We start from the raw sequence: 21,724 nt of genomic DNA, 5'->3' as shown, positions 1-21,724 counted from the left end.
ATTATATAAAATAAAAACCTACCTGTTGAATCACTCTATCTATTGCTGAGAACTATTAAGATCCGTTGTGTAATTAAAAAGATATAAGCGAACACAGCGTCGGCGACTTTGTTTTATACAATGTACCTAAAGATAATGCAATTTTATCGTTATCATTATCTCAGTTTGATTTCATTTGTTTTGATCGTGGCGAATTCACCTACAGTCAAACATGATGGTTTACAAATTTAAATAATGTAAATTTAATATTGTAATGTGTGAAAACTGTGATCGGTACAGCCTATGCTGTAAATAATATAATTGACGTAGTGGAGTAACCTGAAACAGTCATGCTCGCTATAAAGTTCAAACTTGTGGCGGCGTGGTGGGCCGGGTCGATGATGGCTGGCTCATACGTCATACTCGTGAACGGGTGCTGCTTATGGGCCCTGGTCTGTTCAGGTTGTGAACACTGATTGAATTATTTGTTCTTTGCGATAGCATATTCTGGTGGTCACTCCATTATTCCAAATTTGAATTTTAATGACTGTGTATTATTATAAACATGTTCCACTATTATTTGAAAAAAATACGAGCTGAGTTTCTTGTCAGTTCTTCTCATCTCGAAATCATTCAGAACTGATGGTAGATTTGACATATCATAAGAATCTGTAATAGACCTACACGAATAAAGAAATTTTGAATTTGAAAATTTGAAATACATATTTGTTGGTCGACTTGTCGTGGTGCATTATAAACTATGCGAATACTAATTATAAGTACATCATCATTATCATTAACAATCCCAACGTGGAACAATTTGACACGACATCCTCGCTCAGGGGCCGTACTTCACCGATTCTCATGGAATTTTCTGTGTATATTCAGTAGGTCTAATATTAGGACATATACTATCTTTCATACCCCTAAGTGGAAAAGAACCATCCCTATCACTCACCTAAATTTATTTGTTTTATTTAATAATTTTTCTTTAGATTTGGCATTAAAAAATATTTATAACCCTAAATGTTGTATATTTTAATATAAAACCCTTTTAACGTATTTACCCTTCTTTATTTTATCATATAATCACTATCAAAATATATGCAACGGTTGCTGGGTCAACTAGTAATTTAATAAACTAAAACACATATTCTGATTAATATTTATTTTAATATATAAAATGGATACATAATAATATAAAATATCCCATAAAAACATTCTACGTTTAACAATTAATGAACACTTTTGCCGAATTCACTACAAAACGAAAACAAACACAATCTCTCACAATATTCTATAGCTAGATACTAAAATAGAATCATACATTTTAATTCTTACTAAATCTATACATTTTATTAAAAAAATATAACTATAATAGTGATTTAAAACTAAGTATTTAGTTTTATTATTTTATCAATTTTCCAAATAAACGATATACAGATACGAAGTTTCAGCTTCTAATAAATATGACAGTTATATCTGGGTGTTTATTACTCTGGATGTTTAAATATCCTAAATATGAAGAATAAAATTAAAAAAAAACAGTGCTGCAATTTTTTTAACTATTCTTTCGCTATTGTTGGCCTTTACAGCTTCACCGGACGATAGGGGGCCAATGCAGATGGCACTCCAAACCCGCGGAAGGATTTCTGGAACTAAGGGAGTCTCTAGGGTGAAATAGCAATAATTTTTTAATCTTGAAGGAAAATTATGAGTGGAACTTAGGTAATTGTACCCTGGATTACATTACATAATTATTTTATTTATTACTAACCCCGGCTTTGCACAGGTGTACATGTATTATACATAAATCTTTCTCTTGAACCACTCTATCGATTGCTAAAAACTGCATTAAAATCCGCTGCGTAGGTACTGTAAAAGATTTATGCGAAAAGACAGCGGAAGTGATTTCATTTTATAATATGTAAAGATAGGACGAATAACTCAATATTATATTTCAATAATATTGAGTACATTATATATTTTTTTATATTATATACCTCAACAAATCAAATTATGAACAAATAACACTATTACATGCTAAATAAGATCATTGAACATCAACCCATTATTCACAATAAAGAATTATTATATCATTATTTTCATATAATTATTATTTTATTTTCATATTTTTATTATAGTTGCCATATAGTATTTAAATATATGTACTTAGTAAGATGTAGCTACTTAGAGTGTTGTATTCACAATGTTCTTTGTTAATGGTTCTGATCACACCATATCGGATTAAGGTCGTGAATATAAATTTTATTATTACTATATTCATTAGGACTAAACTACCAAAGACTTATTGTTTTTTTATTTTTATCTGAATTTAAAGTTCATATTAAACTTTTTTTTAACTTCATTTATGTGACCTGACTTCAGATGTTACTTGTGCTATTCTAACAGTCTAATCCTAACATAACAATCAGACAGTTGGTCCGTAGTTTTATATAAAAAAAAAACAATTAACTATATCTAATACTATTATAAATAAACACGTGTGACGCACACACAAAACTATTGTAGTACGGTATGTGTACAAAATATTCGGAAACACTTGGCCCCTTATAAAAATTAAAATCTCAAACAAACCCATTCTGATAAAATATTTTACTATTTTTATACAAATGAAAAAAAAATTAAAATAATTATTTAATTTAAATTTGGTTGAAATAGAAATTGACTGAAAAAAATAATATAATCTGTACAGTTACAAAACAATGATAAAAAAATGACTGTTTTTGATCTTTTTAATTACGGAAATGTGTCCTAAAAGAACCACAAAATAAAAAGTGGAAGGACTAAAAAAAATTTACATTTACAATTACATTTCTTTAGACATTTCTAAAAATTAAAAATGTACATAATTAAAATATTTAATTGTTTGATTTTTTGTATTCATTGAAAACATTCTACATATACAATAAGTCCAATGCACAAAAAAATATTTTTTTAAATATTACGAAAAAACAATAAATAATTCTGTAACAGAAAATTATTTTTTTTAATTACCATTTTTTTTAAATTAAAAAATTGTCTAAAAAAGTAGTCATAAATTTATAATAACAATTGATTTTAATCGTTTGAAATTTCTATGTTTATCGGGGGCCAATAGAAGCATCTAAAAACCAACATTATGAATACAATTTCTTCAGCTCTCTCCTCAATATCTTGCCTGAACTCGTTTTTGGTATCTCTTTAACGAACAAGACTTCTTCTATCCTTTTAAAAGGTGCTACTTTACTCGCCACAAATTCCTGTAATTCCTCAGGAGTGACTTTGTGTTTGGTGTCTCTTCGTGGAATGACTAGGGCTTTTGGAATTTCGCCGAAGAAATCGTGGGGTACGCCTATAACAGCCACGTCTGCTACATTGGGGTGAGAACGGAGCAGACTCTCCAACTCTGCAGGAGCTACTTGCAATCCCTTTACCTGGTGGAATAGATAAATTCAAATTCAAAATATCTTTATTCATGTAGATCTATTACAGACTCTTATGACATGTCAAATCTACCATCAAACAACAGAAACAGTTTTAGTACCAAAAAAATCAAATTTACATTTTCATTTTTTATAACTTTATTCAAGTAGTTCTAATACAGACTCTTATAATATGTCAAATCTACCGTCAGTTCGGAAAAATTTCGTGATGAGAGGAACTGATAAGAAACTCAGCTCGTATTCTTTTCTAATGAATATTTATACATGTTTACAATAATACAGATTAAATTTTAATTTCAAACTTGGGAGAATAGAGTGACCACCAGCATAAATAAATATTTTATATGCTATGGTAGCAAATTAGTGTTGTAATATTGGATGCACTGTTGTATTGGGTATATGCCTGTGTTGACAGTGTGTATGTAAATAAATAAATAAATATATTCAATCATCAACACCTCAACAAAAAAACTCTAGAACGGAGTGTGGCGGCTGTAATTACTATATAAATAAAGTAAACCTTCAACTACTGATAAATGTATATTAACAAGGAAGGTTACATAAATGGACATATAATTATATATAGAACTAGCTGATCCCGCGACTTCGTCCTCGTAGAATTTAACTTTATTTTCTTAAAATAAAAGTAGCCTAAGTTACTTCTTATTACATCAGCTACCTGCCAAAAAAAGTCCCGTCAAAATCGGTCCAGTCATTTCAGAGACAAACCGGATCAAACAGACAGACAGACAAAAATAAAAAAAAATGTTATTTTGGTGTATGTATCGTATTTATATTCATAATGTAGTAAAAAACAGTTATTTCAATATTACAAACAGACACTCCAAATTTATTTATATGTATAGATTAAGCTGTATATGGCGAGTGACGGATGACCTGAGAATATTTTATAGCTGAACTATGGAACGTGTTTGTCTCATCTGTACAGCAGGTAATGATATGAAATGATTATTATACAAATATATACAATACATCATAACTTATCTATAGGATATTTTCCAATGTGTTGCCTACACCTTACAGAGGGGAAATTCGAAAATGGACTCTGTTAAAATGATATGGAATGTGAATTTTAATGTTTCATTATACGTTATGAAAAAATTCTTTACATTAAATTACTTCATTAACAATTTCCTACTGGTCTTCCTAAGTTTCTTAACTACTCTATTACTATAAACACAGACTCATTATTGAGTTCATATAAGCTGAAGTTATGTTATTAATTTAAATTGTACAATAACTAGCTACTCACCCCGTCTTCGCACGGGTGTACATGTATTATATATATAAACCTACCTCTTGAATCACTCTATCTATTAAAAAAACCGCTTCAAAATCCGTTGCGTAGTTTTAAAATTTAAGCATACATAGGGACGGACAGACAGCGACAGCGACTTTGTTTTATACTATATAATGATGTATATTACCATAAATAAGAGAGTGGGCATATGAATTTTAGAAAGACTAAGGATATGGCACTAAAAAGGTTCGGAAATACTGCTCTATACGAAATCGTCTATACTAGTGGTCGCCCAGTGGTTAGAATCGACCATAATTAATTTAATATTCAGGAAGGCACATAATATTAAAGACAAACAATATTAATCTATTCTCAGTTTGACCACACAGTTTAATAATAAACAAACGAATATACTCATTTCAGGGATATATATATCTGTCTATCCTGTATATCTTATACATATAAATAAAATTGGAGTGTCTGTTTGTAATAATTAAATAACCGTTTTTTACTACATGCATATATAAATACGGTACACCAAAATAACATTTTTAACTATTTTTGTCTGTCTGTCTGTTTGTTCAGAAATGGCATATATACCTATATATCCACGCGGTCAAAGTCGCGTGTACAGCTACAAAATTAAAAACATCCTTAAACAAATTTTAAAATTGTATCACAACGAAAGAGTTTTGGGTAATAAGTTTTATTTCAATTAGAGATGCCCTATAATAGGTGGCTAGTCTTATTATTATTAATATTATAAACGCATGAGTGTGGATGTTTGTTAGTCTTTCACGCAAAAACTACTGAACGAAATTTGATGAAACTTTACAGTAATTTAGCCCATGCATCAGAATAACATATAGGCTATAATTTTTATTGAAATTTAATTCGCGAGCACAGTTAGTTCTATATAATTTAAGATTCCTTTTGTCTCCCAACTTACTTTGATAAGTTCCTTTATCCTGTCAGTGATTATGAGCCCTGCATCAGGCTTGTACCGGCCAAAGTCCCCAGTTTTGAAGAAGCCGTCTTCAGTTATACTGTCTTTGGTGGCTTGTTCATTCTTGTAATACCGTTTCATAACTACCGGTGCCTTTATGTATATCTCGCCAGGCTGTGGAATATTAAAAAATACATTTTATAATAAAACTAGGCTTCGCACACGTGTATATATTATACATATAAACCTTCCTCTTGAATGACTCTATCTACTACTTAAAACTAAAAGCATTAAAATCCGTTGCGTAGTTTAAAAAATCTAAACGAACAGACAGCGGGAGCGATTTACAGCGATTTCATTTTATACTATGTAAAGATTTAGATTATAAATACTCATACCCGTATTCTAGGATGTTAATGTATCCTAATATTGTAAAAGGAGAGACTGGACTTTGGTAAGAGAAAATTAAATTCAAGAATCAATTCTGAAAATTAATTATTTATGTAATCCTTCAATATGTTTATCTTAAATTATATTTGCACGCATAATCACATGACAGACAGACAAACATGTTATTTATTCTAAAACCTTCATTATACTGGTACTTCCCAAATAAAGGATTTCAATTTGAACTGAACCACACTCAGACATTAGTTTGTGTTCTCACACACAAATTTAAAATGTAAAATTAACAATTATTTAAAAGAGCAACACTCCATTTGGTTGCATATTTTCCTTATGACGAGACAGGTTTCCGAATGAGCGGTAGATTTAAAAAATTGACTATTGAAAAGTAATTAAATTAAATTTTATTTGATTAGGATTTTGTATGTAGGAGGAATTTTGTACTCCACTCTGCTGTATACTGTGCTGGCTAATCAGAAATGTATTTTTTATTATAAATTTGTATTTAAATTTGTAATTCTTTTATTATATATTTTTGTTTATTTTTTCTTCTTAACTACATATACATAATATAATTATACATATAAAAATAAAACTACAACACAATCTATTTGTTTTAATTGATGACAATGGAATGGTGCACCCGCCTGCGCTAACGGTTTGCACTGGTGGGGCACCAGTGGAAGATGATAAGATGAGCATGAGGTCAGGTCAGTTAGCCCATCGCGACAAATTGACCAAGAATTTATCACAATGGTTTCCAAGGGGAACAGCATGGAGGTCAACCCTTTCCCCCCTTTGAAATAACACAGACATTATAAATGCAGGCTAGCTGGAAACACTTACTTGGCCAACAGGCACAGGGTTGCCAGTCGCTGGGTCTACAAACTTCAGAGTAACTCCCGCCATCGCTGTACCGCACGCGTCGTAGTCTACCTTATCGACATTCTTAAAGGTTGTAGTGGCTATAGATGTTGTCTCAGTCGCACCATAGCCTTGCTTGAACTGAAGTCTGTTCTGAAAAACATAATTATATATTCTTTATTATTCACTAGCTGTACCCGTGACTTCGTCCGCGTGGTGTAGTGACCTTGACCAAATGAAGAATATATATTTAGTTAGATTATAACCCTAAAAAGTTTCATTGTTCTACTTAAAAATTGACGGTACTTTTATACAACTGTTCATTTCCGCTTTTAACACCCTACAACCCTTTTTCACTAAAAAGTAACCTATGTCCTTTCTCAGGGATTATCTGTGTATCAAATCTCATTTAAATCGGTTTATTCGGTTGTCATATTCATGTAGGTCTATTACAAACTCTTAGGGTATACCAAATCAACTGTCAGTTCGGCGTGCTCTCCAGCTAAGAACTGACAAAAAAATAATGAAATACAATTTTAAAACCAAAATTAAAGTAACGCCTTGTCAAAATATAATGTATAAAATTGTTTACCTAAGATATTGCTATTGAAATTTACCAGGCTATGTACAACTTACAAAAAAATATCATACTTAACAAAATTATCCTTTTGCAACCCACAATTAACGGGTCCTGTTTAAGTTTACAACTTTAGCTCTTTAATAAAAATAGATATAAAGAATCATTAAAATGAAAAGCTTCTGCTTGTTGATAAAAAAAAGAGTCATCAAAATTAAATGAGAAATACCTTTTTGAAGCAACCTTCCACTTTCCGACGGTGTCTAAATGGCACTATGATGGTATTTTAATGTTATTAATTCAAATTTTTAAACATTGATTTAAATGTACATCTTATTAGTTCTTCTCAGGAAAAGATTTTTTGAAAAATAATCATAATTCATGCAGGTATGCATTATGATATGTTAAATCTACCTTGACTTTGGAGTGCTTTCGAGTTAACTGACAAGATAAACTCAAATAAGCTTGTACATGTTTGTAATAATACATCTGTATTATTATCATTTTAAAATTCAATTTAGGGAGAATAGAGTGACCATCAGCATATGCCATTGCAATTCTGTCAAAAGAAATTAATCTATTGATTTTTATTGCTAAAATGACAAAATAACAATAAATTATTTTTACTTACATTGCTTTTGTCGAGTATAGCTTGAGCATCGGTGGCTGCGAGCGGCGCCGCGCCACATAATATGTATCTAACATTTCTAAAGTGTTCCCCTGTCACTTCAGGATGTTTGCCCAGGAGTATTGCTGTAATTATAATGAAATTATATATTTAGTATAATAATAGTAATAATAATTATACCCCTGGACAGGGGTAAAAAGATAGTCAGTAATGTGGACTAATGACCTCATTGCTAGCAATGGACTATGTTCCGTTGACCTCCACGCAGTTCCCACTGGAAATCTTCGTGATATATTCCTGGTGAATTTATCACGATGGGCTAACTCACCATACTTCTTATCCCCTACTGGTGCCCCGCCAGCGAAAACCGTTAGCGCGGACGGGTGAACCAATCCATTATTATTAATTAAAAAACACCCCTGAACAATTTACACAACACCATCTAGTACCAAGCTATGTAGAGCTTGTGTTATGGTACTAGACAACCGATATAAGTACTCAGATATATTTTTTTAGTAAATATATACTTATTAACATAGAAAGCACCCAAACGATACAAACAAACTTACTCATGAATACAAATTTTTGTACCGGAGAATCGAACCCGCTCTGATTACCTTGAGACTAGACAACGCTTTGTAATTTGTCCTGGGTTAATATTATTATCTATCTATACATTTCATGTTCTAGAAATTATTATTATTAAGATCCGTTCAACAGTGACAAGGTAGCAAACAGATAGATAGGCAGATTTCACGTATATAATATTAATAGGAATATCTTACCAAGTGGTGGAACAATATATAATAAACTAACTTCTTGGGCTTTCAACAAATTCATGAAAAGTCGAGCTGAAAAATTCGACACGGTGATCAGCTTGCATCCGGTGCACAGATGGCCGGTCAGCGCCACGATCAGACCATAGATGTGGTAAAATGGTAGAATGCAGGGCACTATGTCCTGGAATGTACCTGGAAATAAACAATACGAATTTATGGTAAACTATTTTATAGGTGTGTCTCGTGGTTTTGATCTTATAAACTTCAATCATAGGTTGACTGTAGAAAGTTAAAGTCACTGAAGATATTACAAACATTGGAAAATCACTCTAAAATTGTAATTTTAAGTAATTTTTTTTTAATTTTAAGCAGTATTGTTCTAGGTTTGGGACATTTTTTATTTTTTTTATTCTGCTACATAACGACATGCATTATTTCATATCTTTACATAGTATAAAATGAAGTCGCTACCAGTGATCTATTAGATCTTTTACACTACGCAACGGATTTTAGTACAGTTTTTAGCAATATATAGAGTGATTCAAGAAGATGGTTTATATGTATAATACATACGAAGCCGGGACGGGGTTAGCTAGTCTAATTATAATTTAGACAAGTACAAAGCGACACCTATATATTTTATTGTTCTAAAAATTATTATACAAATAGCATATTTTGCGTCAGTATTGAACATAGTCAAAAATATTTCTTACAGAAACCCATAGATGGCGTTATTTCGTAATATTATTGGTACCAAGGCCCGAATGATATATTGATAACAATGATGTAATAACTAAACATTGCTATTATGTACTCGTGACTATGTTCATATTATCTAAACGACGCAATCACTTGTCATCATCAAACAAAATTATGCAGACAGTTTTATCTCGACTTAATCGGTGAACTTCAAGTATACCTATTGTTGAATGTTGTAACTCGCTGACCCTAGCAAACTGCGTCTGGGTCATATTCACGTCGTTTTTGTAACATTTTTCATTGCAGCTCCGCTCCTATTGGTTCTTTTTCATCGATGGATAATGGAATGGTTCACCCACCTGCGCTAACGGTTTACGCTGGCGGGGCACCAGTGGAGGATGATAAGATGAGCTTGAGGTCAGATCACTTTGTCCATCATGATTAAATAACTAGGAATTAACCACGATAGTTTCCAGGGGGAACCGCGTTGAGGTCAACTTAACATGTTACCATTGGTAGCAATGGGAATACTATAAGATCCCATTTATTAATACCAATCCCCCCCCCCCCACTCCTATTGGTTGTGGCGTGGTGTTAGCCTATAGCCCATAAACAGCCTATACCCTATAACCCATAACACAAGCTTTGCTTAGGTTGTTAACGCAGGCAGCTGCACCATTCCATTCCTAATCATAAAAAATATCTCAAATTCATCCATTAAAACACTTTCTACATGTCGTGACGTATTAAATTCTTCTTTTAAAATTATTGACTCTTTTCTAGAAGGCATAACACTTTAGTCTTCAGAACTGGCACACAAATCTCGACGACGAACGGGCCTGCACAGCTCGCAACCAACGCTTAAAAAAGTTATTACTTACTATTTGCAATTTCCGAATATCGACTCTCCTTCCTTTGCATAGTCTCTACAGCTGCTAGTATATTTCTATGATTTAGCTCCACTCCTTTCGGTAGTCCTGTAGTACCACTAGAGAATGGTATAAAGGCAATATCGTCTTCTTTCCTTACAATTTTTTCCAACATAGCGTAATCTGCTTCTCCGTTTTCCGCAATTTCTGAATATTTAACTACTCCACTAGGCACGGATTGATTAGGTTTATCGACTATGATCACTTTTGCGTCAACCTTTGCACTTTTTAAACCTTTAACTACAGATTCATAACAATCTTGTATGGTCACTAAGATTTTCGGCTGCGTTATTGATGCTTGGTGTGAGATTTCAACTGAAAAAAAAATGCGAAAAATTAATGCGTTTCCGATCTTTACATAGATGGTATAAATTGAATTCGCTTCCGCTTTCTGTTAGGTCGTTTACACTACGCAACAGATTTTAATGAAGTTCTTAAAAATAGATAGTGATTCAAGAAGAAGATTTATATGTATAATACATGTACACCCGTCCAAAGCCAGGGCGGGTAGCTAGTATATATATAATAGTATTGTTACATCTACCCACAACTAGATGAAGCCTTTTCCAATTGCTTTCATTATTTGCAAAGCTCTGCTACACCAACAAGCTATCAACTAAATTGCTCCTTACTATTTCAGCAATAGCTAAGATGTGAAATACGTTCTTTTACAAATAGTGAACTATCTCACTAACTCAATTTCACATTTAAATCATTAGTAAGGAACATTTTTTACGGTCTTGCTCGTTGGTCTTTCTGTTTGTTCATTTATTTATAGATACACCGCCTTACTTCCAATGGTCATAATTTCCTCGCACGATGCTAATATTTGTATTCATGTAATGTTTGTATATCTCAGGTATTTTCTATTAATATTATGTATGGATTTACTAAAAACAATGTATTCATGTATTTTTATCAGTTGCCTAGTACATAACACTGGTTCAGCTTAGTGTGTGACTAGATGGCGCTGTATAAATCGTCAAGGGTGTCATTAGTGAAATTTGTAGTATATGTGTTATTCTGATGTATGAGCTATATTATTGTAAAGTTTTATTGAAATCCATTCAGTAGTTTTTGCGAGAAAGAGTTACAAACATCCATCCACAGTCACAAAATTTTGCGAATGTTAGTAAGATTTAGTAAGTGTTAAGTATTTCGAATTTTCCTTTTTCGGTAATGGTACTATACAGAAATTAATATTTTTCTACAAATCTTTTAAATGTGTCTTATAGGTGTGACATGTGTCTATCTGTTTGTCCTTTTCAAGATTAAACCGTTAATAAAATTTTACTTAAAAAGAGATTATTATTCCAATGACAGATATAGGGTATATGTTATCTTTGAAATAATAGTAGTCGAGGTCGAGGTTAATAACTAGTTGAGTATAACTGTTTTGAGTGTGTTCTCTCCGAGTCTGTGGTCCAATTGAGAATAGATTAATATTGTCTTTAATATTATTTGTCTATAGTCTTAAGGAATGTGAAATTAAATATAATCGAGGTTAACAACTAGCCTTTCACATTTTTTGACTTACAACAACGAAAATACGGGTCTTTGGGGTTCTGGTTCTAAGCAATTAAGAGTCGGATATACATTTTATTTCCTGAATTATATAGATAGATATCTAATCTTAAAAACAACATCTTTAAAATGTTAATTTTCTGTTTATTAGTCTTCCTAATTTCTAAAGTAGTTTATTCAAGAATGCTAAGAGTGAAGTTTGTGGTCGTTGTTCATTAATAAACAAACAAAAGATAGTTTTAGTAAACATATATCAATTTATGATATATCTTTACTAAAACTATCTTACTAATAATTACTTTATAAATTGAGACAGCATCGTCTTTTTTTTTATTTTCAACTTTAAAAAATTGATCATAATTAAACCCGAATTTTCAACAAAACTTTGCCATAATCATTATATATAATATTAATATAGTCGAGTTTAACAACTAGTTTTGAGTGATTTCACTCTGAGTCTGTGGTCGAATTGAGAATAGATTAATACAGTTTGTCTTTAATATTATTTGTCTATGATCTTAATTAAAGTGAAACCACAGATAACATAATATTATATAGTGAAACTAAATATGGTCAACGTTGAGGTTAACCACTAGTTAAGTATAACAGTTTTGAATGACTTCTCGAGCAGTAAAATTAATTATTTACAACTGTGATAACATGATGACGTCCACATCCGGTTGACTCCATGGTTGATAACACACCTATGTCAAGTCATGCTGATTTATCTCAGCTACAATTTAGAATAACTCTTAAAGTATATTATGTATAAATATTCCATAGACATAAAAAAACATAACGATACTATATCCATGATCCATTTATCCACTTAGACGATATTTTTTGACAGCCTCGGTGGCCGGTGGTTTTGCATACCGCTTTACTTCCGATGGTTGCGAGTTCGATTCCTCGCATGGTGTAAGAGTTTCTATTTATGAGTACTAATGTTTGTATCAGTCTGTGTGTTTGCTATGTATGTTCTGTGCGTATTAAAAAAAATGTATTTGTGTATTTATATCAGTTATCTAGTACCCATAACGCAAGCTCTGCTTAGCTTGGGACTAGATGATGCTGTGTGAGTTGTTATTATTACTATTAACGTGGAGTTAAGGCTGCAGGTTCATATTAGTCTCCTATTCATACAAAAAATGCCACTATGAAAGTTTTCTACAGCAACTATCATAGTTAATGGATCAGATATATTGATGATGTTGTGGTTGAAGATTACGAGGTTCCGGAACAATTTTTATATATGAATGATACTTTCTAATTGATATCTACTAATTATACATATTCTATTTCTTTAATCGATGATAATGGTGGTGTAAAATGCAACTGCACCCACCTGCGCTAACGGTTTACGCTGGAGGAGTACCAGTGGAGGATATTAAGATGAACATGGGGTCAGGTCAGTTAGTCCACCGTGACAAATTCATCAAAAATTTATCACATGATTTCCAGGGTAAAACGCGTGGAGGTCAACCTAACATGGAACATTGCTAGCAATATGATCATAAGTCCACATTACTAACAATCCCCTTTGCCCCTATATATTGTATTAAATAAAGAAATAAAATAATTTAATGAATCGAGGCAATAATATATTGCTACTTTTTACAACAATCTGAGCAACGAACCATCAAAATTTTTAAATATAAAAAGTTTAACGAAAGATATTTCACAACTACAACTAAATCAACAAAATTTTGGTCATAGGATAAAGCAACTAATATCAACGTATCGCAATAATCAGATTTCATTTAAACAGTTTCGTTTTAATATTACTCGTAACTGAACACCTATATCAAAATTACAATAACCTGAGCCGAAGTTCGAATCCCTAGCGGTGCCCGCAGACTAAAGTCGTGTCCGTCAGGCGGAAGTTGGCCTTCAGTCCACAAGTCCTTCCGCTTGTTTTTTAACAACTACTAACAGCATTAGATAGTACGAAAAAAAGTTTTCTAGGATGAACCGCGTGAAGGTCGACCTAATATGGTACATTGCTAGCAATGGACATTACCAGTAGGCTAATTATGTAACTTCGTTCGCAACGATTTTCGTATGTAACGTAGTGAAAATGACGTCATCTGTCAATAATGCGATCATATAGACGCCATTTGACGCTGTCAACTAGCATTGCAACGTAAACGCAACTTTACATATCGATAAAAATTATTTCTATCGAATGTCGATTTAATAACCTCGTTGCAACGTCACGTAATCGCTATTTTGCCGAAATGACAGCGTGGAATTGAAACGGTTTTTACATTATGAGAAACAATTTAGAAGGTGTTTCTTTTGGTTACAATCTTTAAAATATCAGCATTATATATAATTTTCAGTATTACATATATTTTTATTATATTAAATATTACGTAGAAAGTCGTGAAAAGGTTTTAAATTTATTAAAATGGGAAAATTGTCACGACTCACAACACGACATCAGTGTTGCCAATTCGATATTTTATTTTCGTCCCAAATCACATAGAATGTTGTATTAACTAGAGTAAATGTTTAATATAAAATTAGGGTTGATTATGATATTAATATAATTAAAAAACTATTTCAATGAATACGGTTCTGTGAACGGAATACAACGTTTATGATGCTCTGTGATTTGTTTAAAGTAAATAAATTTATTTGTTTAAAGTTTTTACAATTATGTACAAATTTAAAAAGATGTGCCCATATCATTTTAATTTTATATGGATACCTACGTACTTACCTAGGTATCTATAGCAGAAAAGAAAATTTAATTTGTAGGTTAGATTAATATTATTAATGATTATAAATAGTTTGTATAAAATATGCTTTTATATTCAAAATTATTAACCTTATTTTTATTAGTTTCTCTTTATTTTATTTTATTAAATGTCTATTAATAAAATTAAAATAAAAGAACAAGTGAACGCTGCAGTATATTTTGTAATTTTTGAACGCAATAAAAATTGTTTCAAATCAACCAACTAGTGTAACAACCCAATAAATTAAAATGTATCCCTCTAAAGGTATAAGCTATCTAATGTACTGACTTTTTAAATTGGTCGGATTAACAATATTCCGCTGCAACTTCATAGTAGTGTTTTATCGATAGAAATGATTTATGTTGCGGTCATTCGACCTTACTTGATCGCATTTTTTAATTTGAAATGATTTCATATTGCATCACAACTTCAACAGAAACAATTTCATATCGTGTTACATAATTAGCCCACAGTTCCTATTACTAACAATCCCTTCCCCCTTAACAAATGTGTTTGCAGCTTGGTCTTACCTCATCTATATTCAAATTCAAATTCAAATTCAAAATATCTTTATTCATGTAGGTCTATTACTGATATGTCTCTCTTATGACAGTTCGGAATGATTTCGAGATGAGAAGAACTGACAAGAAACTCAGCTCGTATTTTTTTTTAATGTTGTACATATTTACAATAATACTATTTCATTTAAATTCAAATTTGGGAGAATAGAGTGACCACCAGCATATGCTATATAAAAAAAATCAAAAAAATCAAAAAATCTAATCAGTGTTCGCACCCTGATATTTTTATATTTTTATATCGGTACCTACTAAGACTATTATCAGTATTGTTTATAAGATTAAGGTCAGCAAACTATTATATTTATTGTTGTGTAACTCTCTATCTAATTTTATAGCATAGGTTACTTTTATTTGTAAGCTGTTATTGTGACTTTTAATTAATTAAAATGTTTGTAATTGGCAGTTTGATAACATTGTGACGCACAACTCTTATATATATATATACCTATATAGGTATTTAACTTCGTCCTCCGATTTCCACGTGTAACTAAATAATCTCAGGGCAGGGCATTCACACAGCGCCATCTAGACCCAAGTTCAGCTAAAGCTTGTGTTATGGGTACTAGATAACTGTAAATACATAGATTATTTTTCGTAAATACATTACATACGTTATACATAGAAAACACCTAGACCGATACAAACAATCATACTCATGAATACAAATGTTTATGCCTTGTGAGGAATCGAACACGCGACCATCGGAAGTAAGGCGGTGTGCGAAACCGCCCACTGAGACCGTCAAATTCATTTTTAACAACTACTATCGTGATACTACGGTGGTGTAGCGGTTAGTACACCACTTTACTTCTGATGTCCACGGGTTCGATTTCTCGCACGGTGAAAACATTTGTACTCATGAGTATGATTGTTTGTATAGATTTGCTTGTTTCCTAAGTACATGATGTACGTATTTATAAAAAAATATCTAAGTATTTATATCAGCTGGTTAGTATATATAAGGACTGGATAGAGCTGTTTGAATTGTTCAGGGTTATTATTATTATGCAAATATTAGTATAAATTAATATAATTATTTATTATTCTTCAGGTATTTTATATGTAATTTTACAGTAATAATTCATAAAAATATTTTTATTCGTAAAGTATGTTATAATATATAACACAGTATGTTATAATATATAACAGTATAATAAAACAAGTAAAATTTTACTTGTTTTATTATACTGTTTTAATTATTATTACAATCTGTGGTCGAAACGAGAATAGATTTATATTGTTTCTCTTTAACTTTATTTGTCTATAATCTTACTGAATGTAACATTAAATATGGTTGAACTTGACTGGGCGAACACTTGTAAAAAGAAAACTGCAATGTGTACAAAGGTCATCAAGTGTTTATCTGAGTATGGTAATACGCTCTATCATGACAGGAGATTATGATAAGAGGCTATCTAGCACAGATTAGATGGCCTCACGGTACAAGGGGTATGGGAGTTAATGGGCTGCACACATCATATTTTACCGTAGAATTAGTAAACCACGGGATCTCTTTTTTTATTGGGTTGTTTGGGCTATTATCAGGTGCTTGGGCCTGTAGCACTGCGACCTACATAGATCTATTGTGCTCGCCCTTTCTCAGAGTTCGCTACCTAGACCCGTCAGGGACAAGAATTGAAGGATATTCTTAGGAGCGATGGTTTTTATCTGCTCGGGAAAGAGTGTAAACTTTCCAAAGGAGATATTTCGTTTATCCATGAGTGGGCTACAACCACATAGGATATGTTGTGGTATTTTCTCTTCAGATCTACAGATCTTACCAGGTTTTATCTTTATTGAGTTTAACCAGTAATTGGTTTAATTAAACTAAAACAGAAAATGCAATAAAACATAAAAGTGTATTATGTGTACGTGAAGATACTGTGAGTATATTTTGCCGAGATGAATATTGAGCTAGTTTCAATAGTAGCAACAAACGTGTGAAGGTAGACGAATATGTCTGCCTATAAAAGATTTTATTTATTTACCCGAGTCTGCTTTCCAAATGAGTGCTGGGTTTTTTCGGACTACTCTAAAGCTGTTGGCCGCAGCTGGCCTTTACAGCTTCACCGAACGATGGAACCCGTGGAAGAACTTATGGAGCAGCTGAAGGCCAACTCCCTCTTGACGGATGCCACTTTACACGGGGTTTAAACGTCGATTCAAGCCATCGTAATTTTGACCCCCGTTTGAATTGATCGGGGACCGGTCGAAGGGGACTAGAGATTATTATTAATATATATATTCCATTGAATATAATTCTTGGTACAAAAAGCTACCATGGAATTAGATTTTTTCATTCTAAAAAATCTTTTTACGAAAACTATCTAAATATTGGATGACAAAGATGGAGTGATATAAAATCACTCCATCGTTGTCATAGGTACATTTACTGAAACCTACTTAAGTAGTATTTAAACCGAGTTTAGTTCTCTGAAAATTTGCATTAGACAATTGACAAGCGATAATGGTGGGAAAGCCCAACGTGAACCGTAAACATATTTTATCTAATCTTTCAAATGCACGATTCTTCAAAAAACGATTTCAGAAAAACATAGGTAATATCTATGAAAAATACTGTGTATATACCTAATGATTTTAATTTATGGTAAGCCTGAAGAGGTGCATAATATTTATCCTTTTTTCTATTTTTTTTTATTATTACCTCTTTTCTAAGCTAATGTTTTGTGTAATTGGGAATGTATTGGCATTTTATAATCGTGCAATAGAGTTCATATTCCAGAAGATTATTTCCTTGTTTCATAAAATCAAAATATGTTTATTCATGTAGGTCTATTATAGGCTCTAATGATATGTGAAGTCTAGCGTCAGTTCGGAGTTCTTTCGCTGAGAAGAACTGACAAGAAACTCAGCTCTTATTCTGTTCAAACGAGCTTATTACATTTTTAAAATCAATTAGACAGAATATGTACCAGCAAATTCTATTGCAATTTTTTTGTAACTTTATGTAAATACATACATAATATACATAGAAAACACCCAGAACGATACAAACAAATGTTTATTTGTATCATGTATTTGATACAGATATAGAAGACAACATATTCTGAATTTGATTGACTGCTTTTTTATTATGTACGTTCTTTTTGTATATCTGTAATCTCCTATAATGCTGCTTATAGCGTTCATAAGCAGATGAATTTTGATTGATTGTTTATTTATTATGTACTTTTTGTATATCTAAAATCTTCTGTAATGCTGCTAATAATAATATATATACATAAGCAGACAATTAATTCCTTGTTTGATGTACACAACTCATTATTCTAATTAACAACAAGTACTTTAGTCTAATAATTATAATTGAATAATTAGATTTTATAAAGGGTCGATAATTAGTTTGTTTATTAATAGTGTTATAGTTAAATTAAATGTATGTTTGGCTAGTGCATATAATGATATTATTATCCGCGTTTATCTCAATAATTATATATAATTAAAATTATTATAATAATATAATGAGATATCTAGAATGTTCTCATTGACTAGCGATAAAGTTTTCAGATAACATCTGTTTTGTTTATCTGTCTAGACATAGCTCTTAATACAGAGACATTTCTAAAGCCTAATTTATATTGTGCAATCTATTTTAATAACTTCACTACATTTTGTGACAATCACAGTGGTCTAGAGGTTCTCTAGATCGCTTTACTTCCTATGATCGCGTCGAACATACCAATGACTACCAAGTCATGAGTATATTTGTCTCTTGGTATTTGCTATGTATAGATTTTAAGTTATTTATGGGGTGGTGACCTCATTTTCATCTGATCACCAGTGAAGAATAAGATGAATATGAGGTCAAGTCATTTCCCATCATTCTGCGATAGGACAACGATTAATAACAAATGCCCATCGTGGCTTATTCTCCAATAATTTATCATGATGCTTTTTAGGGAAACCGCGTGGAGGTTATCCTGATATGGTACATTGCTAGCAATGGCATCAACAGTCCACACTAATAATAACCCCCATTTATTAGTTGTCTAGTACCCATTACATAAGCTCTAATTAACTTGGGACTAGATGGCGTTTTCTGAATTGTTCTGAGATATCATTATAGTAATACTAGATGACCCTCGCTACTTCGTTTGCGTCACACTTACTTGATATTTATCGTTATAATTCGTCCAATTTAAATAATATCTTTTTATATTATATTCTATGCTTTATTCTGATGTACAAGCTTATTACTGTAAAGTTTCATTAAAATCCATTCAGTAGTTTTTGCGTGAAAGAGTAACAAACATCCATCCATACTCACAAACTTTCGCGTTTATAATATTAATAAGATATACCTAATCAAAATAAAATAAAACTAGTATCGAAAGATACGTTACTGACACGGCCATGAATTCAATGTATTTTAGATCTAAACTAAAAATAACTAGCTCTCACAAATAGTTTCCTGAAAAACGAAACTGATTTTAGTTCATGTGTGATGCATGAACTGGGTAGAGTCTGTACAAAGACATTACAATAATCCTGGCCTTTTTTAATGAACAAAAATAGAATGTTTTAAAAACCTTCATAACATTTGGTATCACAAACAATTGGTATCACAGTTTCAAAAAATTAACCAATATAACGTAAGCTTGGTTAGTGCAAATCAAACTAGTCCAAACGTAGGAGAAGTATATTTATGTATATATATATATACATAAATATACTTCTCCTACGTTTATACTAGCTGTACCCGCGGTTTGAAATTTATAATATACTAGCTGTCCCGGCAAACGTTGTTTTGCCTTAAAATAAAAAAAAAATTTGGGGTGGACTACCCCTAATATTTAGGGGGATGAAAAATAGATGTTGGCCGATTCTCAGACCTACTCAATACGCTCACAAAATTTCATGAGAATCGGTCAAGCCGTTTCGGAGGAGTATGGGAACGAAAACTGTGACACGAGAATTTTATACATAAGATCTTATTCTGATGCATAAGCTATATTATTGCAAAGTTTCATTAAAATCCATTCAGTAGTTTTAGCATGAACGAGTAACAAACATCCATCCTCCATCCAACACAAACTTCCGCGTTTATAATATAAGAATACGATTATATTTATATAAGATAGATAGATTAATGCATTATTCATCCATTACAAATGTATAACATACATGAGATAAAAAAATGTAAAATTTTAGAAATTAAAAAATGGAGTTGGATTTGTGTTTCGCAAAAATAAAGGGGCACCAACTCAGCATAAAGCTACAGATAAATCTGCAGTGCTGATGGACTATCAGTTGCATTAGTCTATATTATATATACATATAAATAAAGTTGGTGTATCCGTCTGTAATATTGAAATAACCATTTTTTACAGCATGCATATGAATATAATACGGTACATAAACCAAAATAACATTGTTTACAATTTTTGTCTGTCTGTTTGTTACGCCTAATCTCTGAAATGGCTGGACCGATTTTGACGGGACTTTTTTGGCAGGTAGCTGATGTAATAAGGAGTAACTTAGGCTACTTTTAATTTAGAAAAATAAAGTTAATATCCACGCGGAAGAAGTCGCGGGAATAGCTAGTTTATCATATAAATTATTCGTGTTAAGATCCATTTACGTAATAGAATAATGCACAAAAATATGTTATCTTCTTAATAAAATACTTTTTAGATAATTGTAAATTTATGCATCAATAAACCGCCAATAAATCGTAACACCTACATGTTATGACGTGTATGCAACGAGATAATTAAAATATATATGTATTTCTTTATCTTTGAAAGTTAAGATAAACACGTGTTATCATGTAATAACTCTATATAATACCTATTACACGTATTAGATAAGTTTCCTACCCACCATGGCCAGATATTACCGATAATCTCAATGTCCAATAATTTAAGACGATAACCGTATCAATTATTAATTTATTATGTAATGTAAATGATTGTACTGAATGCACTTGACTAAAGCCAATTCAAAAACCTTAAAAAAAAAACTTTGTTTTTTTAGGGTTTTGGAATTGTCAGGTGTAACACTCCGACCTGCAGAGATCTATTGCTCGCCGTTTTCCAAAGTTTTGTTTCATAGTCGGTAAAAATACTTGAACTAATGATAATAACAATAAATTATGTATATTTTTCAAGTATTTTTTTTTTTCCATTTTAATCATAAGCAATGTAATAATTAATTTGATACTCCATTGATTCGTAATTACAGCCTTTTAGCCTAGCCTTAAAATTTTTTTAATAAGCGGAAAAACAAATGTTGTAATGACTGTTTAAGTATTAATCTACGTGTGTTTATTTGAATAAAGTTTATTTCCATTTCAATTTAATAGATATAAATGAGTGAATAATAGTGAATATAGCTCAAATCTA

At 31.5% G+C, this 21,724-nt stretch overlaps 1 protein-coding gene across 2 annotated transcripts in view; it reads right to left on the bottom strand.

Moving 5' to 3' along the window:
• Window positions 1-2,982: 2,982 nt before the first annotated feature.
• LOC131855593 (uncharacterized) overlaps window positions 2,983-21,724 on the bottom strand; it is a 31,573-nt gene continuing 12,831 nt past the window's right edge. For both annotated transcript variants that reach the window (XM_059206874.1, XM_059206873.1), the window contains 6 exons: window positions 10,466-10,828; window positions 8,892-9,077; window positions 8,110-8,231; window positions 6,884-7,054; window positions 5,636-5,806; window positions 2,983-3,416 (listed from right to left, as the gene is read on the bottom strand). In XM_059206874.1, the coding sequence (XP_059062857.1) occupies window positions 3,120-3,416; window positions 5,636-5,806; window positions 6,884-7,054; window positions 8,110-8,231; window positions 8,892-9,077; window positions 10,466-10,828 (1,310 nt within the window). In that variant the 3' untranslated portion in view covers window positions 2,983-3,119. The remainder of the gene's footprint in view (window positions 3,417-5,635; window positions 5,807-6,883; window positions 7,055-8,109; window positions 8,232-8,891; window positions 9,078-10,465; window positions 10,829-21,724) is intronic.

The sequence above is a fragment of the Achroia grisella genome, unplaced genomic scaffold (assembly GCF_030625045.1).
Source record: "Achroia grisella isolate CSIRO2021 unplaced genomic scaffold, CSIRO_AGI_Agris_v1 utg146, whole genome shotgun sequence".
In the NCBI taxonomy this organism is placed as follows: domain Eukaryota; kingdom Metazoa; phylum Arthropoda; class Insecta; order Lepidoptera; family Pyralidae; genus Achroia; species Achroia grisella.
The sequence above is the reverse complement of the archived record's forward strand: the minus strand, read 5'-3'. Positions and strand labels throughout refer to the sequence as shown.